At 45.2% G+C, this 17,027-nt stretch overlaps 1 protein-coding gene across 1 annotated transcript; it reads right to left on the bottom strand.

Moving 5' to 3' along the window:
• Nucleotides 1-1,436: 1,436 nt before the first annotated feature.
• On the bottom strand, nt 1,437-3,794 carry IL13 (interleukin 13). The gene is given in 6 exon segments (XM_077768959.1): nt 1,437-1,579; nt 1,942-2,049; nt 2,275-2,328; nt 3,504-3,654; nt 3,656-3,737; nt 3,740-3,794. Coding segments are annotated over 6 exon segments (558 nt in total). The 3' UTR covers nt 1,437-1,471.
• Nucleotides 3,795-17,027: the final 13,233 nt, after the last annotated feature.

The following is a 17,027-nucleotide window of genomic DNA, read 5'->3' as shown; positions in this document are numbered from 1 at the left end:
ATGGGCCATAAATCGCTTGTTCACAGATGTGGTGAGTATGCATTAATGAGGACACCTGTCCAGGGATTGACTGTCCTCTCCCCAGAAAGTGAGCTTACCATCAGGGGAGGTGCCCAAATAGGTCATTGCCAGTATCATAAAGATCGTACATTTAGGCCAGATGATGTTTGGACTGAGGAAGGCAAGGTAGTTTAGCGTCTGGGCTTTGGAGTTGGAGTGTGTTCTGGCTTCTAATTCTGGCTTTGCTCCTCAGCAGGTGTGTGACCTTGGGCATGCTACCTTCTCCTCCCTGAGCCTCAGAGAGGTTGTGGGGCAGACACCAGAGGTTGTGTGGGTGGTGTACACACATACTGGCCACTCATCATCACTGGGATTGTAAGATGACTTCTGAGTCAACTGCTCCTCCTCCTCCTCCGATGTCCTCCATGAACCCTGATGTCCTGGCCCAGGCTTCCTCTGCCTCCCTGTGGATGGCAGGTGGGGGGAAGTCCTTCAGGCCAGCCTGCACCCCTGGGGGATCCCTTACTTCCCTTCAGCCCAGATCCTGTCCCCAACCGCCCCCCCCCCCACTCCCACTGACCTGCCTGAGAAGAACATAGGCCATGGTCCCCAAAGGCCAAAGTAAAGGACAAACAACATCAGGTGTCTTGTCACTGTCTTTATTTCTGGCTTCCTTTGACACAGTCAGTGAAACAACACATTCATTGACCCCTCCCCACAGTCCACACACACCAGATGCAGCCTCCTAGGCTGTTCTTCTATATATTATTAACTCTTTGATAACATTTTATTTCTTAACTTTAAATACAGGGAAAAACAATAAATTACTTCTTGGCTGAGGGCCAGCTGCTGGGTGGAAGAGAAGAGAAGTTACTCCAGCCCTCTCTCCTGTCCCCTGGGTGGGCCCCAGGACCCCATTGAGGTAGCAGAAGTTTGCACACAGTGCTTATTCCCAGGGACTCCTAACGCCCAAGTCGCTGGGGCCCCAGCTCCAAGTTCTGGCGGCAACAGCCCCTCCCTGTCCCCAGCACAGACAAACACATTTGTTTAAATAACACACAGTAATAAATAAGGCCAAGAAGAGATGTGCCTGAGCCGCCGTTTGCCTTAGCTGTCCCCGTGTACAGCAGATCCCCCTCCTATGTGTCTGCCAAGGTGGCGCCCTTGGTGTAATGCTGCCGTTGGCTCTAAGGAGGGGGCAGTTGTGAGAGGCAGCGCTCCCACCCCGCCCCCGGATGTTCACAGAACTCAGAGCCCAGGTGGAGGAGGGCCCTGCGCACCAAGGCAAGGGGCAGCTGGGGTCGGCTAGGCGAGGTCAGGCAGCATGGGCTGAGGTCTAAGCTAAGGAAATCGTGCCCCCCTCCCATCCCCCCGTCTCCCCAAGAAATTTGAAACATCTGAAAGAAAAATGAATCTATAACTTAAATGGTCAGGTCCGCCTCTGCAAATAGCAATGCTAGGTTTTCATCTTTCATTCGAAATTTCCGTGGCGAAAGTTTCTCCTTAAATGGTTGAGCAGGTTTTTTACCAACTGGATCACTTCAATTTTGGTGTCTCGGCTGAGCTCACTGGAAATCTGCTGCAGGATGAAGAGGCCAGCGCATTAGTGGGACTCCAGAACAAAGATGCCCAGCATCCGCCAGGGGCTTTCCAGGAACTGGCTTATTTAATCCTCACAAAAGCCCCATGAGGTGGGTACTGTTGGTGCTCACATTTCACCAGTTCGGAAACTGAAGCTCAGGTAGGAGTCGGAAGCCCTCAAGACCGGGTCTTGGAAATCCCAGAGGCCATGTTCCTGTTGCCACCGTGGCCACCTCCCCTTCCCCCCAGGGTGGACGCTTGCCTCAGATGCTCAGCCAGGTTCCCCCAGAAGCTCCTAGGGTGAGCCCAGGGCTGGCAGGAGTGGGTGCAGGGTTGTGGGGTATGGTTAGGGGGCCTTACCCTTGCTGAGGGCTTCTGAGAGCACAAGCCTTTCAGCATCCTCTGGGTCTTCTGGATGGCAGTGCAGTCAGAGACGTTGATGAGAGATTCTAGGGCTGCACAGTACTGCTGGAAGAGGAACACGGGGGTGTCAGGCCCTGCTGGGACGCAACCCCAGCCAAATGGCTCAGGCAGCACCTTCACTGACGTTACATGGAGGTAGGTTCAGGTGGTGGGGGTGGCCCAAACTGTGCTTGCATGGGACCCTTAAGCCTTGCAAGTGAGGCTCAGGAGAGACACACAAAAGACCTGCAGCCTCAGCCACCTCCCTCCCAGCGTCCCTGGGGTCCTTACCACGCCGGCTGTTAGGTTGACGCTCCACACCATGCTGCCATTGCAGAGGGATGCCTGAGGGAGTAAAAAGACAGTGAGCAAAATCACAGGCTAGGTCTCCGCAGCAGTCAGGCCCCGCAGGCGATCTGGCGTAGCACAGTGGCAGCCCTGGGACCCCACAGTGTTCCTGAGCTTACTTTCCTGCTCTGCATACTGAGGGAGACCCATTGTACAGGGTTTGGGGGCTGAGAGAGAAAAATCTGAGTGACACAGCCTTGAGTGAAGCTTCCATAGCCAGGGCAGCCATCCGTGAGGGAGGGGAGGCCAGGTCAGTCAGATGGGAGGCTGTGGGTGTTAGTGTATAAAACTGTACCTGTTGGGGCCTCTGGGTGGCTCAGTCGGTTAAGCATCTGACTTCGGCTCAGGTCATGATCTTGTGGTTTGTGAGTTCGAGCCCCGTGTCAGGCTTTGTGCTGACAGCTCAGAGCCTAGAGCCTGCTTCAGATTCTGTGTGTGTGTGTCTCTCTCTGCCCTCTTCCACTCATGCTCTGTCTCTCTCTCAAAAATAAACATTAATAAAAAGAATTTTTTTTAACCCTGTCTTCTGAATCCGAGGACACTGCAGTTTGGAGTATGGGCACCCGGTGTAAGCCAGGCCTGGTTTGAATCTGACTTTTGTCAACCTTAATGCAGCCTTAGTAAAATAGGGTCATCGCACCTGTCTCTTGAGGTGGTTGGCAGTGATGAAATGAGATGAAAAGCACCTAGCACCAGGCTCAGCACACAGTCACTGCTCAAAGCGTGAGCCATCGCCATTGGGAACAGGAGCTGACTACTAATGAATTCCTCCATAAAAATGGGCCTAAGCAAAGTGCTGTGAATAATGCCCCCATTATTCCATTCCGATCCAGTCGGCAAGTGCTAAATCGCCCTGGGAGCGTGCTGGCCCCTCTCTGCTAACTTCTTTTCATGAATGTCTGAGTAGGAGTTGGTCTTGGCAGGCAGGGCCAAGCACGGGGAAGAGGTGGTCCCAGTTGGGGGCTCTGCCACATCTGTTTATGGGCCATCCATTGTGCTGTTCCCCCAGCCCCCTGCCCAGCTCCTCTCCCTCATGGTTGGGACTGTCCTGGTCCATGGGGCTTCTTCCTGCTCCATAGGCCTCTTGGGACAGCCCAACCTTCATGGCCTAAGCCATGACCAAGTATCCTGCCTGAGAGCTCCCACCCTAGCACCCTCAGAGCCAGACTCACCTGATTCTGGGTGATGTTGACCAGCTCCTCAATGAGCTCCTTGAGCTCCCTCCTTGTGGAGGGAGGTGCGGGGCCCGGGGAGGCGAGGCCACCAAGGCAGGTGAGAGCAATGACCACGGTCAGCCAGAGCGCCATGGAGCCTAGAGCTAACAGGAGGAGCGAGGAGCAGACACGTAGGCTGGCCTAAGCTGAGTGGCTTATGGCCCTGGCCTCTTGCGGTAGCTTTTATAGGCAAGTGTGACGCCTCCCACCCTGGTCTCCGCTTTGTCAGGTACTATCTAGAAACCACATCTTTACTCATCTTGATTTTACTTTGTGGAAAATCCAGCGTCGCATAAAGGAAAGAATTTGATTTCTTGTGGACTTATCATTGAGGGGGTCTGGGGCACCTTTCAAGATATGGGGGGGGGTGCTTACTCCAGTGGTAGGGAAGAGGGCGGCCTGGCGTCAGCCATGCCAGCTGGAGCTCCAGCAGTTTTGCTCGGTGACCACCCCCAGTGCCTGCCCAGCTCCTGTCCTGAGACCCTTCTGTGTCACCAGAAGTGCTAGGCAGACAGTGCTATGACCACAGTCTACCAGATGTGGGAATTTAGGGGTTTTATTTTTCCAACGAAATGGTCTCTTGCATTACCAGAGTAATACTTGCTTTGGATACAAAATTCAAACAGGATAAAAAGAAAAGAGTGGAGTTCACTCCTTTTCATCTGCCCGAATCCTATATGGCCCCACTGTGGAGGATGATAAAAAGTTCAGATTCCCAGGTCTCCACTGAAAGATCCAGAGGTGATAACTTTGAGTATGGGCAGCCTAAAAACTGGGTGCCCAACTCAGGCCTTCGGCATGGGCCCATCCTGATGGGAAACCCTTGACAGGCCAGGCTGGCAGGAGTCAGGACCCAGCCTTAGCCCTGGTTGGGAAGTGTGACTGTTCCTAGTGCCACTTAGACCTGGGTGACCACCTCTGCTCACCAGTTATCTGTGGGACAAAGCCCTCCTCCTTGGGGCACCCAAGTTTCTACAGATTGAAGGCCGTGGAGGGCAGCTTCAGGGCCTGCCCCCACTCCAGGGTCCCCCTGAACATCTCACCCCCTCAGGGACGCTGGTGTATAGCCTGCTTTTCATTCCTTTCTCTAGAAGTCCTCCAGAAGCCCCTGCCACAGAGGCGACATTATCTGCCAGTTCATTACCGATGTCAGGCTGTCTCCTTCACCCACTTCCTCCCCTAAACCAGTGCTTACCCCTCCAGCCCCTTCTCTGTCTGCTCTGGCTTCCTCTGTCCTACCCCCCAGTGAGGCCCAGCCTCCTCACAAGGGTCTCGGAAGGGACAAGGGATGCTGGCTGCCGCTGCTCTTGCTCAGAAGCCGGACCCAAGCTTCGCAGCCCAGTTGTAGGCCCTGAGCCAGCCCCTGCCCCTTGTGGTCCCCTTGTACTCCCCCAGGGCCTGGAGTGCTGCCATTCGGCTGTGTGACAACCCCTTAGTTGTGGGCCTTAGTTTCCTCATCTGTAGAATTGGGGCTCTGTTTTGAGGGAAGGAGCAGGGAACCACTGCGTGACCCCAGAGCTGTGTGCCAACATGAGTCAAGGACCCTCGACCGGGGAACCATGCAAACCGAGGCGGGGGAACTGTGGGCAGGTGCGCCCCCGCGCGTGGGAGAAGGCGCGCTGGCCTGACAGTCTGGGCGATGCGCCGCGGAGATAGGGGCCTTATGTAATGAGAGATGGGGTGATAAACGGGATCTGCGCGGCTCTGCCCTCCTCCGCGGCCTCGGGCNCGGGGCCCCCGGCCACAGCCTGGCCGCGGACCCTGCCCGCCCCGACTCCTGCCTTGCCACCGAGGGTATCCGGGCCGCGCCCCCCGGCCGGGTTCGGGAAACCGGTCCTGGCCTTCTGTCCGGAGACGAGCCCCCGCTGGCTCCGTTAACAAATACTCTGTTGGTATTTGATTTTCAGGGGGTCCATTTACACCCTGGATAATTGCGATCAACACGAACTACGAACGGGCTGCTCCCTGCACTCGACACAGGGCTTGCTACTGTCCTACAGCCTGAGGCGCGGGCGCCAGATCCTGGCCCCGCAGGCTCAGGACGCGCGCCCCCGGCCTGGGGGTGGGTGCGCGGGCGTGCGGGGAGCCTGCCCCGGAGGCGCGGTGAAGACCAGGGAAGGGGCGGGTCGTGGCCTCTCTCCGCGCGCTCGCCCAGGTTGGATCGCTGCGGTCGAGATCGCCCAGCCTCTGGACCAGCCCTTTCTGTGCGAAATTCCGCAAAACATCCGTTCCCAATTTTCTCTCACGCTGTTTCTCCGGTGGAAAAAGAAGATGCCCTGTCAGTGGGAGTAAGGGTTAGGCGAATTGTTTTTAATAACTTGGAATATCTAATTTAGTAGAATTTTAAAAATTAATGTTATACTTGCANACGAACCGCGAGATCATGACCTAAGCGAAAGTCGGACGCTCAACCGACTAAGCCACCCAGGCGCCCCTGCATGTAATTTTTAAAAAACCATTCAGGGAGGTTGATTGTAAAAAAATGTCATTTTTGACTCTGTTCCCCGTGGGTCTGTTGGATTTGTCTATGACTTGTGAGCGAGGCACTCAGTGCCCTTCTTTGCTCCTTAGTGTCTTTTGAAAGACGTTTGTATAACAATCTACGGTGGACACAGCAGCATCTTCCTCACAAACAAAAGGCTGGCAGACTTACTGTCTCTGATTAGAACTTCAATTTCCCTAATCTCAGGCTTATTCTCCTGTCCTGCAACCCACTTTGTGCCCAGGTACCGGCTGGAATCCTTGGCACCACACTGTGAGAACTGAGGTTCAGAGGACAAAATAAAAAATAATACTCTAATACTATTATTGTGCATAACAAACTCTTCTGTATCTCTGATCCAAGGGTCTCTTTTCATCTGCCAGCATCCAGTAACTTGTTAACTTGTTAACTTGCAAGTGAGATAAAATGACAGAGCTTTCGGTTGTTGACAAGCAGCCCAGCCCCCTCCCCCCCACCCCATTAGCCTTTTCATGGAGGAGCCATGATTTTAACTGTTTCTTTTGGTATTTAGGTCCTTTTTCTCACTTTCTTGATTTTCGGGGGTAGGCATTTTCTGTCGTCTATGATGAATATTTAATTTTCTTTTCTCCTTGCCATCCTTCTTGCATTTGCTCCCTTCTCTTTTTCTCATCCTACCTATACAGTGGATCATAGTTCTGGTCAGTCAGATGCTTGTTTTTTTGTTTTGTTTTGTTTTTACAATTTGCATGATAATACCAGTATATTCAAAGCTGGGACATGTAGTGTACTACAATTACTTTTATTTCCCCTCAAAGCTTTTTCTTCTGGAGTTAATAATAGGTTTTTCCACTTGCTTCATTTTCTCTTTTCCTCTGTGATTTGACTTTACATTCTTGGTCGCTAATATAAATATCTCATTAGATTTGAGTACGTGAGTTATTCTCACAATTGCGCTTTCCCCAAAAGTCTGCCCCAGAGCCTTCTGAATCGCTCTGACTGACCTAGACAGCACCCTCTGACAACTTGCATGGCTGGCTGTCATCCCAAGGTCTTCTGTCACCCCTCCCCTGAGACTTCCTTTTGCCTCTCTCCTGAGTGACCCTCCTGATCCTTGCATCTCAGAACTTCTTCCTTCTTGGGGAAACACATCCTAACAACACAGAATTTCAGGCAGGAAATGATTTTCTCTCAGAATTTTTAATGTGTTTGCTATTGTGTCCTGTCTTCCAATATTGCTGTTCAGAAGTCCAAATGCATTTTGAATCCACATCTTTTCTAGATGTCTCTTTGGAAGTTTGTAGGAAATTTTCTGGGCTCCCATGCTCCAAATTTCATGGTGATGTACCTTGGGGTAGTTTTGTTTTCAGCTAGGATGTCAGATGCACACTAGGCCCTTTTAAACTGAAAACCTGTCATTAAGTTTTGGGCAGTTTTCTTTCTTGAGAAAAAAAATTCTATTTATTTTATTTAAAAAGTCTTGTGAGGGCGCCTGAGAGGCTCACTTGGTTAGGTGACTGACTTAGGCTCTGGTCATAATCTCCCGGTTCTCGAGTTTGAGCCCCTCATTGGGCTTTGTGTTGTCTGCTCAGAGCCTGGAGCCTGCTTTTGATTCTGTATCTCCTTCTCTCTCTCTGCCCCTTCCCCACTCACACTCCCCCCCCCAAAAAAAAATTTAAAAATTTTTGAAAAGTCTTATTTAAAGTCATTGCTTTTTTTTTTTTTTTTTTAAATAGATTTTTTTCTTAGAGGCATTTTAGATTCACATTGAAATTGAGCAGGTAAGTCCAGAGTTACCATATAATCCTGGCACCCGCACATACATAGCCTCCTCAATTATCAATATTCCCTGCCAAAGTGGTACTTTTGTTACAATTGATAAGTCTCCATTGACACATCATTATTACCCAGAATTCATAGTTTACTTCAGGGTTCACTCTTGGTGGTGATATTCTGTGAGTTCTAGCGAATGTATAATGGGATTATAACCACTGTTATAATATCATATGGAGTAGTTTCACTGCCCTAAAAATCCTCTGTGCTCCACTCCTTTGTCTTTCTTTCCCTATTAACCCCAGCAACCACTGATCTTTTTTTTTTTTTGTCTCTACAGTCTTGCATTTTCCAGAATGTCATACAGTTGGAATCATACAATGTCTAGCCTTTTCAGATGGACTCCTTCCATTTAATAATTTGTATTTACATTCCTTCATGTCTTTTCATGACTTGGTGTCTCCTTTTTAGTGCTGAATGATATTCTGTTATCTGGATGTCCCAAATTCGTTGACCTATTCACCTACTAAAAGATATCTTGTTTGCTTCCAAGGTTTGACAGTTATGAGCAAGGCTGCTATTAAACATCTGTGTACAGGTTTTGGTGTGGACATAAGTTTTCAATTCATTCACATAAATACCAAGGAAAGTGATAACTGGATCATATGATAAGACTATGTTTAGTTTTGTAATTGCCAAAGTGTCTTCCAAAATGGCTATTTTGCATTCTCATCAGCAACAAATGAGAGTTCCTGTTGTTTCACAACCTCACAAGAATTTGGTGATGTCAGTGGTTTAGATTTTAACCCTCCTAATAGGTATATAATGGTAGCTCACTGTGGTTTTAATTTAATTTCCTGATAATATATCATGTTTTCATGTACTCACTTACCACCTGTGTATCTTCTCTGGTGAGGTGTCCATTAAGATATTTGGGTTCTTTTGGAACACCTGGGTGGCTCAGTTAGTTAAGCATCCAGTTTTGGCTCAGGTCATGATCTTGCAGTTCGTGGGTTCAGGCCCTGTGTCACTCTGTGTGATGACAGCTCAGAGCCTGGAGCTGCTTCTGATTCTTTCTCTCTCTCTCTCTCTGCTCCTCCTCTGCTTATGCTCTCGCTCTCTCTCTCAAAAATGAATAAACATTTAAAAAAAATTTTTTTAATGTGGTTGTTTTCTAATTGTTGAATTTTTGGACAATATTGATACGTCTTTTGCAATATTTTCTCCCAGTTTGTGGCTTGTGGTCATTTTCTTAACAGTATATTTTGCAGGGCAGTGCCATTTTGTATTTATTTTTAAATCTTTAATTTATTTTTTAAATTTACATCCAAGTTAGCCTATAGTGCAACAGTGATTTCAGGAGTAGGTTCCATAATGCCTCTGGCCCGTTTAGCCCATTCCCCCCTCCCACAGCTCTTCCAGCAACGCTCTATTTGTTTCTCCATATTTGAGAGTCTCTTGTGTTTTTGTCCCCCTCCCTGTTTTTATATTCTTTTTGCTTCCCTTCCCTTCTGTTCGTCTGTTTTGTATCTTGAACTCCTCATATGAGTGAAGTCATATGATATTGGTCTTTCTTTGACTGACTAATTTCACTTAGCAAATACCCTCTAGTTCCATCCACATAGTTGCAAATGGCAAGATGTCATTCTTTTTGATTGCTGAGTAACACTCCACTGTATACATATACCACATTGTCTTTACCTATTCATCCATCGATGGACATTTGGGCTCTTTGCATGCTTTGGCTATTGTTGATAGTGGTGCTATAAACATTGGAGTACATGTGCCCCTTCGAAATAGCACACCTGTATCCCTTGGATAAATACCTAGTAGTGCAATTGCTGGGTTGTAGGGTAGTTCTATTTTTAATTTTTTGAGGAACCTCTGCACTGTTTTCCAGAGCGGCTGCACCAGTTTGCATTCTCAGCAGCAGTGCAAAAGAGATCCTCTTTCTCTGCATTCTCACCAACATCTGTTGTTGCCTGAGTTGTTAAAGTTAGTCTAGTGCCACTTATTGAAGATTATCTTTGCTCAAGTGAATTAGCTCTGCTCATCTGTCAAGCGTCAGTTGGCTATATTTATGGGGGTCAGCTTCTGGGCTCTTCATTCTGTTCCTTTGATCTATTTGTCTATCTTTTTCCAATATCACACTGTCCTGATTACTGTAGCTTTATAGTAAGTCTTGATCATGGGTGGTATCAGTTCTTCAACTTCTTTTCTCCTTCAATACGTGTTGTCTTTTCTGAGTCTTTTGCCTCTCCATCTAAACTTCAGAATCACTTTCTTCATATCTACAAAATAATTTGTTGGGATTTTGATTGGGGTTGCATTGAATCTGTAGATTAATTTGGGAAGAATGACAAAAAAAAAAAAGTCCACAGGGTCTGTAGTGATATCCCTCTTTCAATAATGTTATTGGTAATTAATATCCTCTATTTTTTCTTTTGGTTAGCCTGGCTAGAGGATTATTGACTACTGATATTTTCAGAGAACATGGTTTTGGTTTTATTGATTTTATGAATTGATTTCCCATCTTCACTTTCATTGATTTTTTAAAAAATATTTTTATTTATTTCTAGGAGAGAGAGAGAGAGAGAGAGACAGCATGAGCAGGGGAGGGTCAGAGAGAGAGGGAGTCACAGACTGAAACAGGCTCCAGGCTCTGAGCTGGCAGTCAGCACAGAGCCCGACGCGGGGCTCGAGCCCACGAACTGCGAGATCATGACCTAAGCGAAAGTTGGACACTTAACTGACTAAGCCACCTAGGCGCCCCCACTTTCATTGATTTCTATTCTAATTCTCATTATTTCTTTTCTTCAGCTTTCTTTGGATTTAATTTGCTCTTCTTTTTCTATTTCCCAAGGCAGAAGCTTAGATGTTTGATTTTTTTTTATCTCTCTTCTAATATATGTGTTCAGTACTGTAAATGTCCCTGTAAGCACTACTTTCATCACATCCTACAAATTTTGGCAACTTGTGTTTTCATTTTCCTTTAGTTCAACATAGTATTTAATTTCCCTTGAGATTACTTCTTTGATCCATGTATTATTTAGAAATTTTTTGTTTAATCTCCACATATTTTGAGATTTTTCTATCTTTTTTTATTGATTTCTGATTTAATTCCACAAGAGTTAGGCACTGTACGATTTCTACAGATGATGCCCAGCTTAACAGTGGTTTGACTTCTGATTTTTTTTTGACTTTTCGGTGGTATGGAAATGATACACATTCAGTAAAAACCACACTTGACATTTTCAATTTTGACCTTTTCCCAGATTATCGCTGTGTGGCATCCTGCTGTTTTGCAATGCTGAGCAGGGGAGGTGAGCTGCAGCTCCCAGTCAACCCCACGGTCACAAGGGTGATCGACAGATGCACTTAAAACTTACCCATACTCATACCACCATTCTGTTTTTGTATATTCAGGATAGTATGCAATAAATTACATGATACATTCAACAGTGTACTACAAAATAGGCTTTGTGTTAGATGATTTTGCTCACATGTGGGCTAATGTAAGTGTTCTGAGGCAGGCTAGGCTAAACTATCATGTTCAGTTAGTTAGGTGTATTAAATGCATTTTGCACTTATAATAGTTTCAACTTATAATGAGTTTACCAGGCTGTAACCCCATCCTAAGTTGAGGAAGATCTTTATTCTTATAAATTTGTTAAGGTATGTTTTGGCTCAAAATGGTGCTCTGTCTTGATGAACTTTTTGTGTGAGCTTGAAGAGAATGTGTATCCTGTTGCTGGATGAAATTGTCTATGGATGTCCATTAGGTCCAGTTGATTGATGGTGCTCTTGGATTTAACTCTGTCCTTAACTCATCTTCTGCTTACCGGACTTACCCATTTCTGCTCAAGAGGTGTTGAAGTTGTCAGCTATAATACTGGATTCATCCAATACTCTAGTTCTAACAGCTTTTGCCTCATGCCTTTTGAAACTGTGTTGTTAGAAGCATGCATATTAAGGATTGTTATACCTTCTTCGAGAATTGACTCCCTTATTATTATGTAATGCTCTTTTTTTAAATCCCTGATAACTTCCTTTGCTCTGAAGTCTGCTTTGTGTGAATTATTAAATTATTAGTATTAATATAGCTACTCTTGCTTTTTTAAAAATCAGTGTTATCATGGTACATTTTCCTCTATCTACTAACATTTATTCTAGATTTGTCTTTATATTTAAAATAGGTTTATAATTGGGTCTTGTTTGTTGACCTACTCTGACAATCTATAAATAATTGGTGCATTTAGGCCATTGGTGTTCATTTTTTTAAAATGTTTTATTTATTTCTGAGAGAGAGAGAGAGAGACAGCGTGAGCAGGGGAGGGTCAGAGAGAGAGGGAGACACAGAATCCGAAGCAGGCTCCAGGCTCTGAGCTAGCTGTCAGCACAGAGCCTGACGCGGGGCTCGAACCCACAAACTGTGAAATCATGACCTGAGTCGAAGTCGGATGGCCAACTAACTGAGCCACCCAGGCGCCCCAAGGCCATTGGTGTTCAAAGTGATTATTAATGTAGTTATATTAATATCCACCTTAATTGTTATTGACTCTATTTGTCATCCTTGTTCTTATTTTTGTCCACCACTCTTTCTCTGCCTTTTGTGGGGTTTTTGTTTATTTTTTATTTTTGAGAGAGAGAGAGAGAGAGAGAGCATGAGTGGGAGAGGTACAGTAAAGAGCCTGATGTGGGGCTAGAAGTCACAAACTGTGAGATCACGACCTGAGCCAAAGTTTGATGCTCAAACGACTGAGCCACCCAGCTGCCCCCGCCTTTTGTGGTTTTAACTGAGCGCTTTATACTATTCATTTTTCTCCCCNTAATGCCCCTCCCCCGTTTAGCCCATCCCCCCTCCCACAACCCCTCCAGTAACCCTCTGTTTGTTTGTTCTCCATATTTGAGAGTCTCTTATGTTTTTGTCCCCTCCCTGTTTTTATATTCTTTTTGCTTCCCTTCCCTCATGTTCATCTGTTTTGTATCTTAAGGTCCTCACATGAGTGAAGTCATATGATATTTGTCTCTCTTTGACTGACTAATTTCGCTTAGCAAACCCACTCACCAATAAGCACTCTTATTAGGTTTTTGGTGTATCCTTTCCTAGTTTATGTAAACATAAGAAGGTGTGACTATAAGCTTTTTTTTTTCTCATTCCTGCATATGGTGCAGCATACTATATACCTTTTGCAAGTTGCTTTTTTTCCACGTATCTTTATTTATTTACTTATTTATTTGTTTATTTTAGAGATTGAGAGTATGTGAGTGAGAGAGAGGGGCAGAGGGAAGGAGAGAAAGAATCCCAAGCAGACTCCATGCTCAGTGCAGAGCCTGATGTGGGGCTTGATCCCGTGACCTTGAGATAATAACCTGAGCTGAAATCAAACGTTAAGAGCTCAACCGACTGAGCCACCCAGCCGCCTCTGTCACATATCTTTATAAAATGATATTTCTATATTCACACTTAGAGATCTTGGAACATTTTTTAAAATTGTTTTTATGATGCTTTTCTCTCTTCTCTCTTACTGGAACTACCATATTTTGATTAGATGCCTCCTGGAGCAGCACTTTTATTTTTTTTCCATTATTTTCCATTACAAAATTTTGTCCTCTCTGGGATATTTCTGTAAGATTATATTCTGTGCCAAGGGTATTGTATTCTTCTCTGAATATGATTGCGTGTCTAATAGCACCATTTTTTGCTTCATTGATAGGATACCTTAGCAATCTGAGAACTTTTAAGTTTCCCTCTACACACATAGTCTTTATTTCCTTCACATTTTTTCTTTTTAATTTAATTTGATCTTTTTCTTTCATGTCATAGGCTTTCCCTGGATGTCAGGTGATCCTAGATTCCCTGCTCATGCTGAGGAGTGAGGGAGTAATAGCAGATTGGAAACTTTGAGAGAGAGAATGTGTGTGTGTGCATGTGCGTGTGTGTGTGTGTGCATGTGCATGTGTGTGTGTGTGTGTGAGTGTGTGTGAAGGGGGTGGTTCCCTGCAGGGCCGTTGGCTTGTGTTTCACAGTGTGGTGGAGGGGGAGCCTCCCACACCAGCTTCTTTGGTCATGTTTCGGCTGCCAGGGCAGCTTCCCCAGCAGAGACTCTCCCCGTCTCTAGCCTGGCCAACGGCATTTGGGCAGCGAGGGGCAGGCAGAAGGCGGAGCGAGGGCATCTCAGCATCTGTTCACTGTTGACTTAGCGCCCTGATTTCAGCACAATGAGGCCACCTTCAACCATGCCCAGTGTTTCTTGCTCCAGATGGCCTCTTCAGAGAAACAACAGTTCTGTTGCTACTGGAGTGGAGTCCTTTAACTTTGAGGAATGGAAATGGATCTAACTGCTTTAAAAAAAAAAAAAATCTTTGGGAGAGTGCAAGGAGTGGGGGGTGGGGGAGAGAGAGGGGGACAGAGGATGGGACCACCCGGGCGCCCTCTCATTGCTTTTTAAACCAAGTTTCATCCTGTTTTCACCACTCCTCATCTGTAAGTGCTTGGTCCTCTACCACTTCTGGAGCATTGTGGGGAATCTCTCCACCATTTCAGGTCCCAGCTTCTCCGTGGCTGGTTTCAGATTGGGTTAGCCACACGGTGTGCCTGCTGTCAGGCTGCTGTCCACCTTTCAAAATGCTATTGCTCCTTTTTCTCACATTTTGGTATGTTTAAACCTTTTAAAGATTCGGTTCCTGTCATTTTGCCAAATCATCAGGTGGGAGATAATGTCCCAATTCCATTGCATTTACTTGGAATATATTGTTTGAATGTAGAGAATTTGTTGAAGGGACAAACAGTGAGAAGCAAACGTGAATCTTTGCACCTTTGGCACTGACAACACCTTAGTAACTACAGTCCTTTTAAAAGCACATTTATATTTTGTTACAAAAACAGGAAAATACATTCTATAACTTTTATTGCCTTATTGCACTTAAAATATATAAAGAGCATTTTCCACTGTACAAAATTTCCACTTTACAAAATTGCACAAAAATGTTATTGTGTGAAGTGCAGATGTGCAAAGAAAGAACAATCCCCCACAAGCCAGCATCCAGAGAGAATAATCACTGTAACATCTTGGTATCTCTCATTCTTGCAGGTGTATCTGTGTATGATAAGTACTTTATTCCTGAACTGAAAGTGAAATCTTTGCTTTGTAAGTATTCAGCCTAGTATGGAAGATGTATTTTATTTTTTAAATTTTTATTTTATTTTTTTTTAGAGAGATAGAGAGCATGACTGGGGTAGAGAGCCAAAGAGTGACAGAGGGAGAGAGAGAGAGAGAGAGAGAGAGAGAATCTTAAGTAGTCTCCATGCTCAGTGTGAGCCCAGCATGGGGTCCAATCCCACAACCCTGGGATCATGACCTGAGCCAAAATCAAGAGCCAGACACTCAACTGATTGAGCCACGCTAGTGCCCGTTGAAGACATATTTTAAATGAATAGTTACAAATACTTCACACAGCACTTACAAGTTCATTCACTCATTAAGTAAAAGTTTATTGCGTGCTCACTGTGTGCCAGACACACAGTCTTTACCTTAGAGATACATTCTAGTAGGTGGGGACAGATCTGCGTTTCCACATCTACATCTCTCTGTATAGTTGTACTGGGTATAGAATTCTTGGTTGCACAGTCTTTTTCATTCAGCCTTTTAGTTTGTCATACCCACTGACTTCTGACCTCTGTTTTTTCTGAGGAGAAATCAGTTCTTCATTTTATGGAGACTGTTTGGCTACTTTCTCTTGACACTTCCAAGATTCTTTTTTCTTTTCTTTTTTTTTTTTTTTGACACTTTGTGATATACCTAAGTGTAAATCTCTTAGAAGCTTTTATTTTTTATTTTTTTTTAATTTTTGAGGGAGGCACAAGTGAGCAAGGGGCAGAGAGAGAGAGAGGAAGAGAGAATCCCACTAGAGCCAGAGAGAGAGAAAGGGAGAGAAAGTGAAAGAGAGAGAGAAGTGGCATTCACCTGAAGCAGGGCTCAAGCTCACCTGATGTGGTACTTGAACTTAGGAACTGTGAGATCATAACCTGAGTTAAAGTCAGATGCTTAATGAGTGAGCCACCCAAGCACCCCTATTTTTTTAAGTTTTAAAATTTATTTTCAGAGAGAGAGCATGTGTGAGGGGGAAGGGTCTGAGAGAGAAAAGAGAGAATCCCAAGGGGGCTCTACACTGTCAGCATGGAGCCTGATGTAGGGCTTGAACCCATGACCTGTCAGATCATGACTTGAGCCAAAACCAAGAGGCAGACACTTAACCAGTTGAGCCACTGAGGGGGCCCTCTTTTTGTTTTTTAAAAATTGAGATATGACTGACATGTAACATTATATTTAGTTTCAGGTGTATGACCTAATGATTCAGTATTTGTCTATATTGCAAAATGATCAGCACACTTAGTCTAGTTAACATCCATCACCATACATCATTACAAAATCTTTTTTTCTTATGATGAGACCTTCTAAAATCTATTCTCTTAACATCTTTCAGATATGCATGACAGTATACTAACTATAGTTCCATTCTGTACCTTACATCCCCATGACTTAATTAAAAAAAATTTTTTTTAATGTTTATTAATTTTTGAGAGAGAGAGAAACAGAGCACAAGCAGGGGAGGGGCAGAGAGAGACAGAGACATAGAATCTGAAGCAGGCTCCAGGCTGTCAGCACAGAGCCCGATGCTGGGCTTGAACTGAGAAGCCGTGAGATCATGACCTGAGCCAAAGTCTGATGCTTAACCAACTGAGCCACCCACGTGCCCTTTATTTATTTTATAATGAAGTTTCCATCTTTTGATCCCCTTCACCCATTTTACCACTCCTCCAACCCCCACCTCTGGAAACCATCACTGAGCTCAGTCTTGTTTTTGTTTTTATTTTTAGATTCCACCATAAGTGACATCATACAGTCTTTGTCCTTCTCTGACTTATTTCACTTAGCATAATGCCCTCAAATTCTATTCATGGTGTTGTAAATGGCAAGACTTCCTGCTTATTTATGGCTGAATAATATAATAATATTTGTGTGTGTGTGACATTTGTAAAATTCATGCATCTATCAGTGGATGTATAGGTTGCTTCATGTTTTGGCTACTGCAAATAATGCTGCAGTGAACAGTGGGGTGCAAATATCTTTTTGATATTTCGTTTGACTTCCTGCGTTTGTTTCTGTCAGGCAGGTGGAATAGCTACTTGTCCTGTACTTGAAAGAACGGTCCTGTGTACGGTCATCTCCAGTGTCTGTCCTGGG

This window comes from Crocuta crocuta, unplaced genomic scaffold (genome assembly GCF_008692635.1).
Source record: "Crocuta crocuta isolate KB4526 unplaced genomic scaffold, BGI_CrCroc_1.0 scaffold64, whole genome shotgun sequence".
NCBI classification, from domain to species: Eukaryota; Metazoa; Chordata; class Mammalia; order Carnivora; family Hyaenidae; genus Crocuta; species Crocuta crocuta.
Note: the sequence above shows the minus strand (reverse complement) of the source record. Positions and strands in the feature narration are given on the sequence as shown.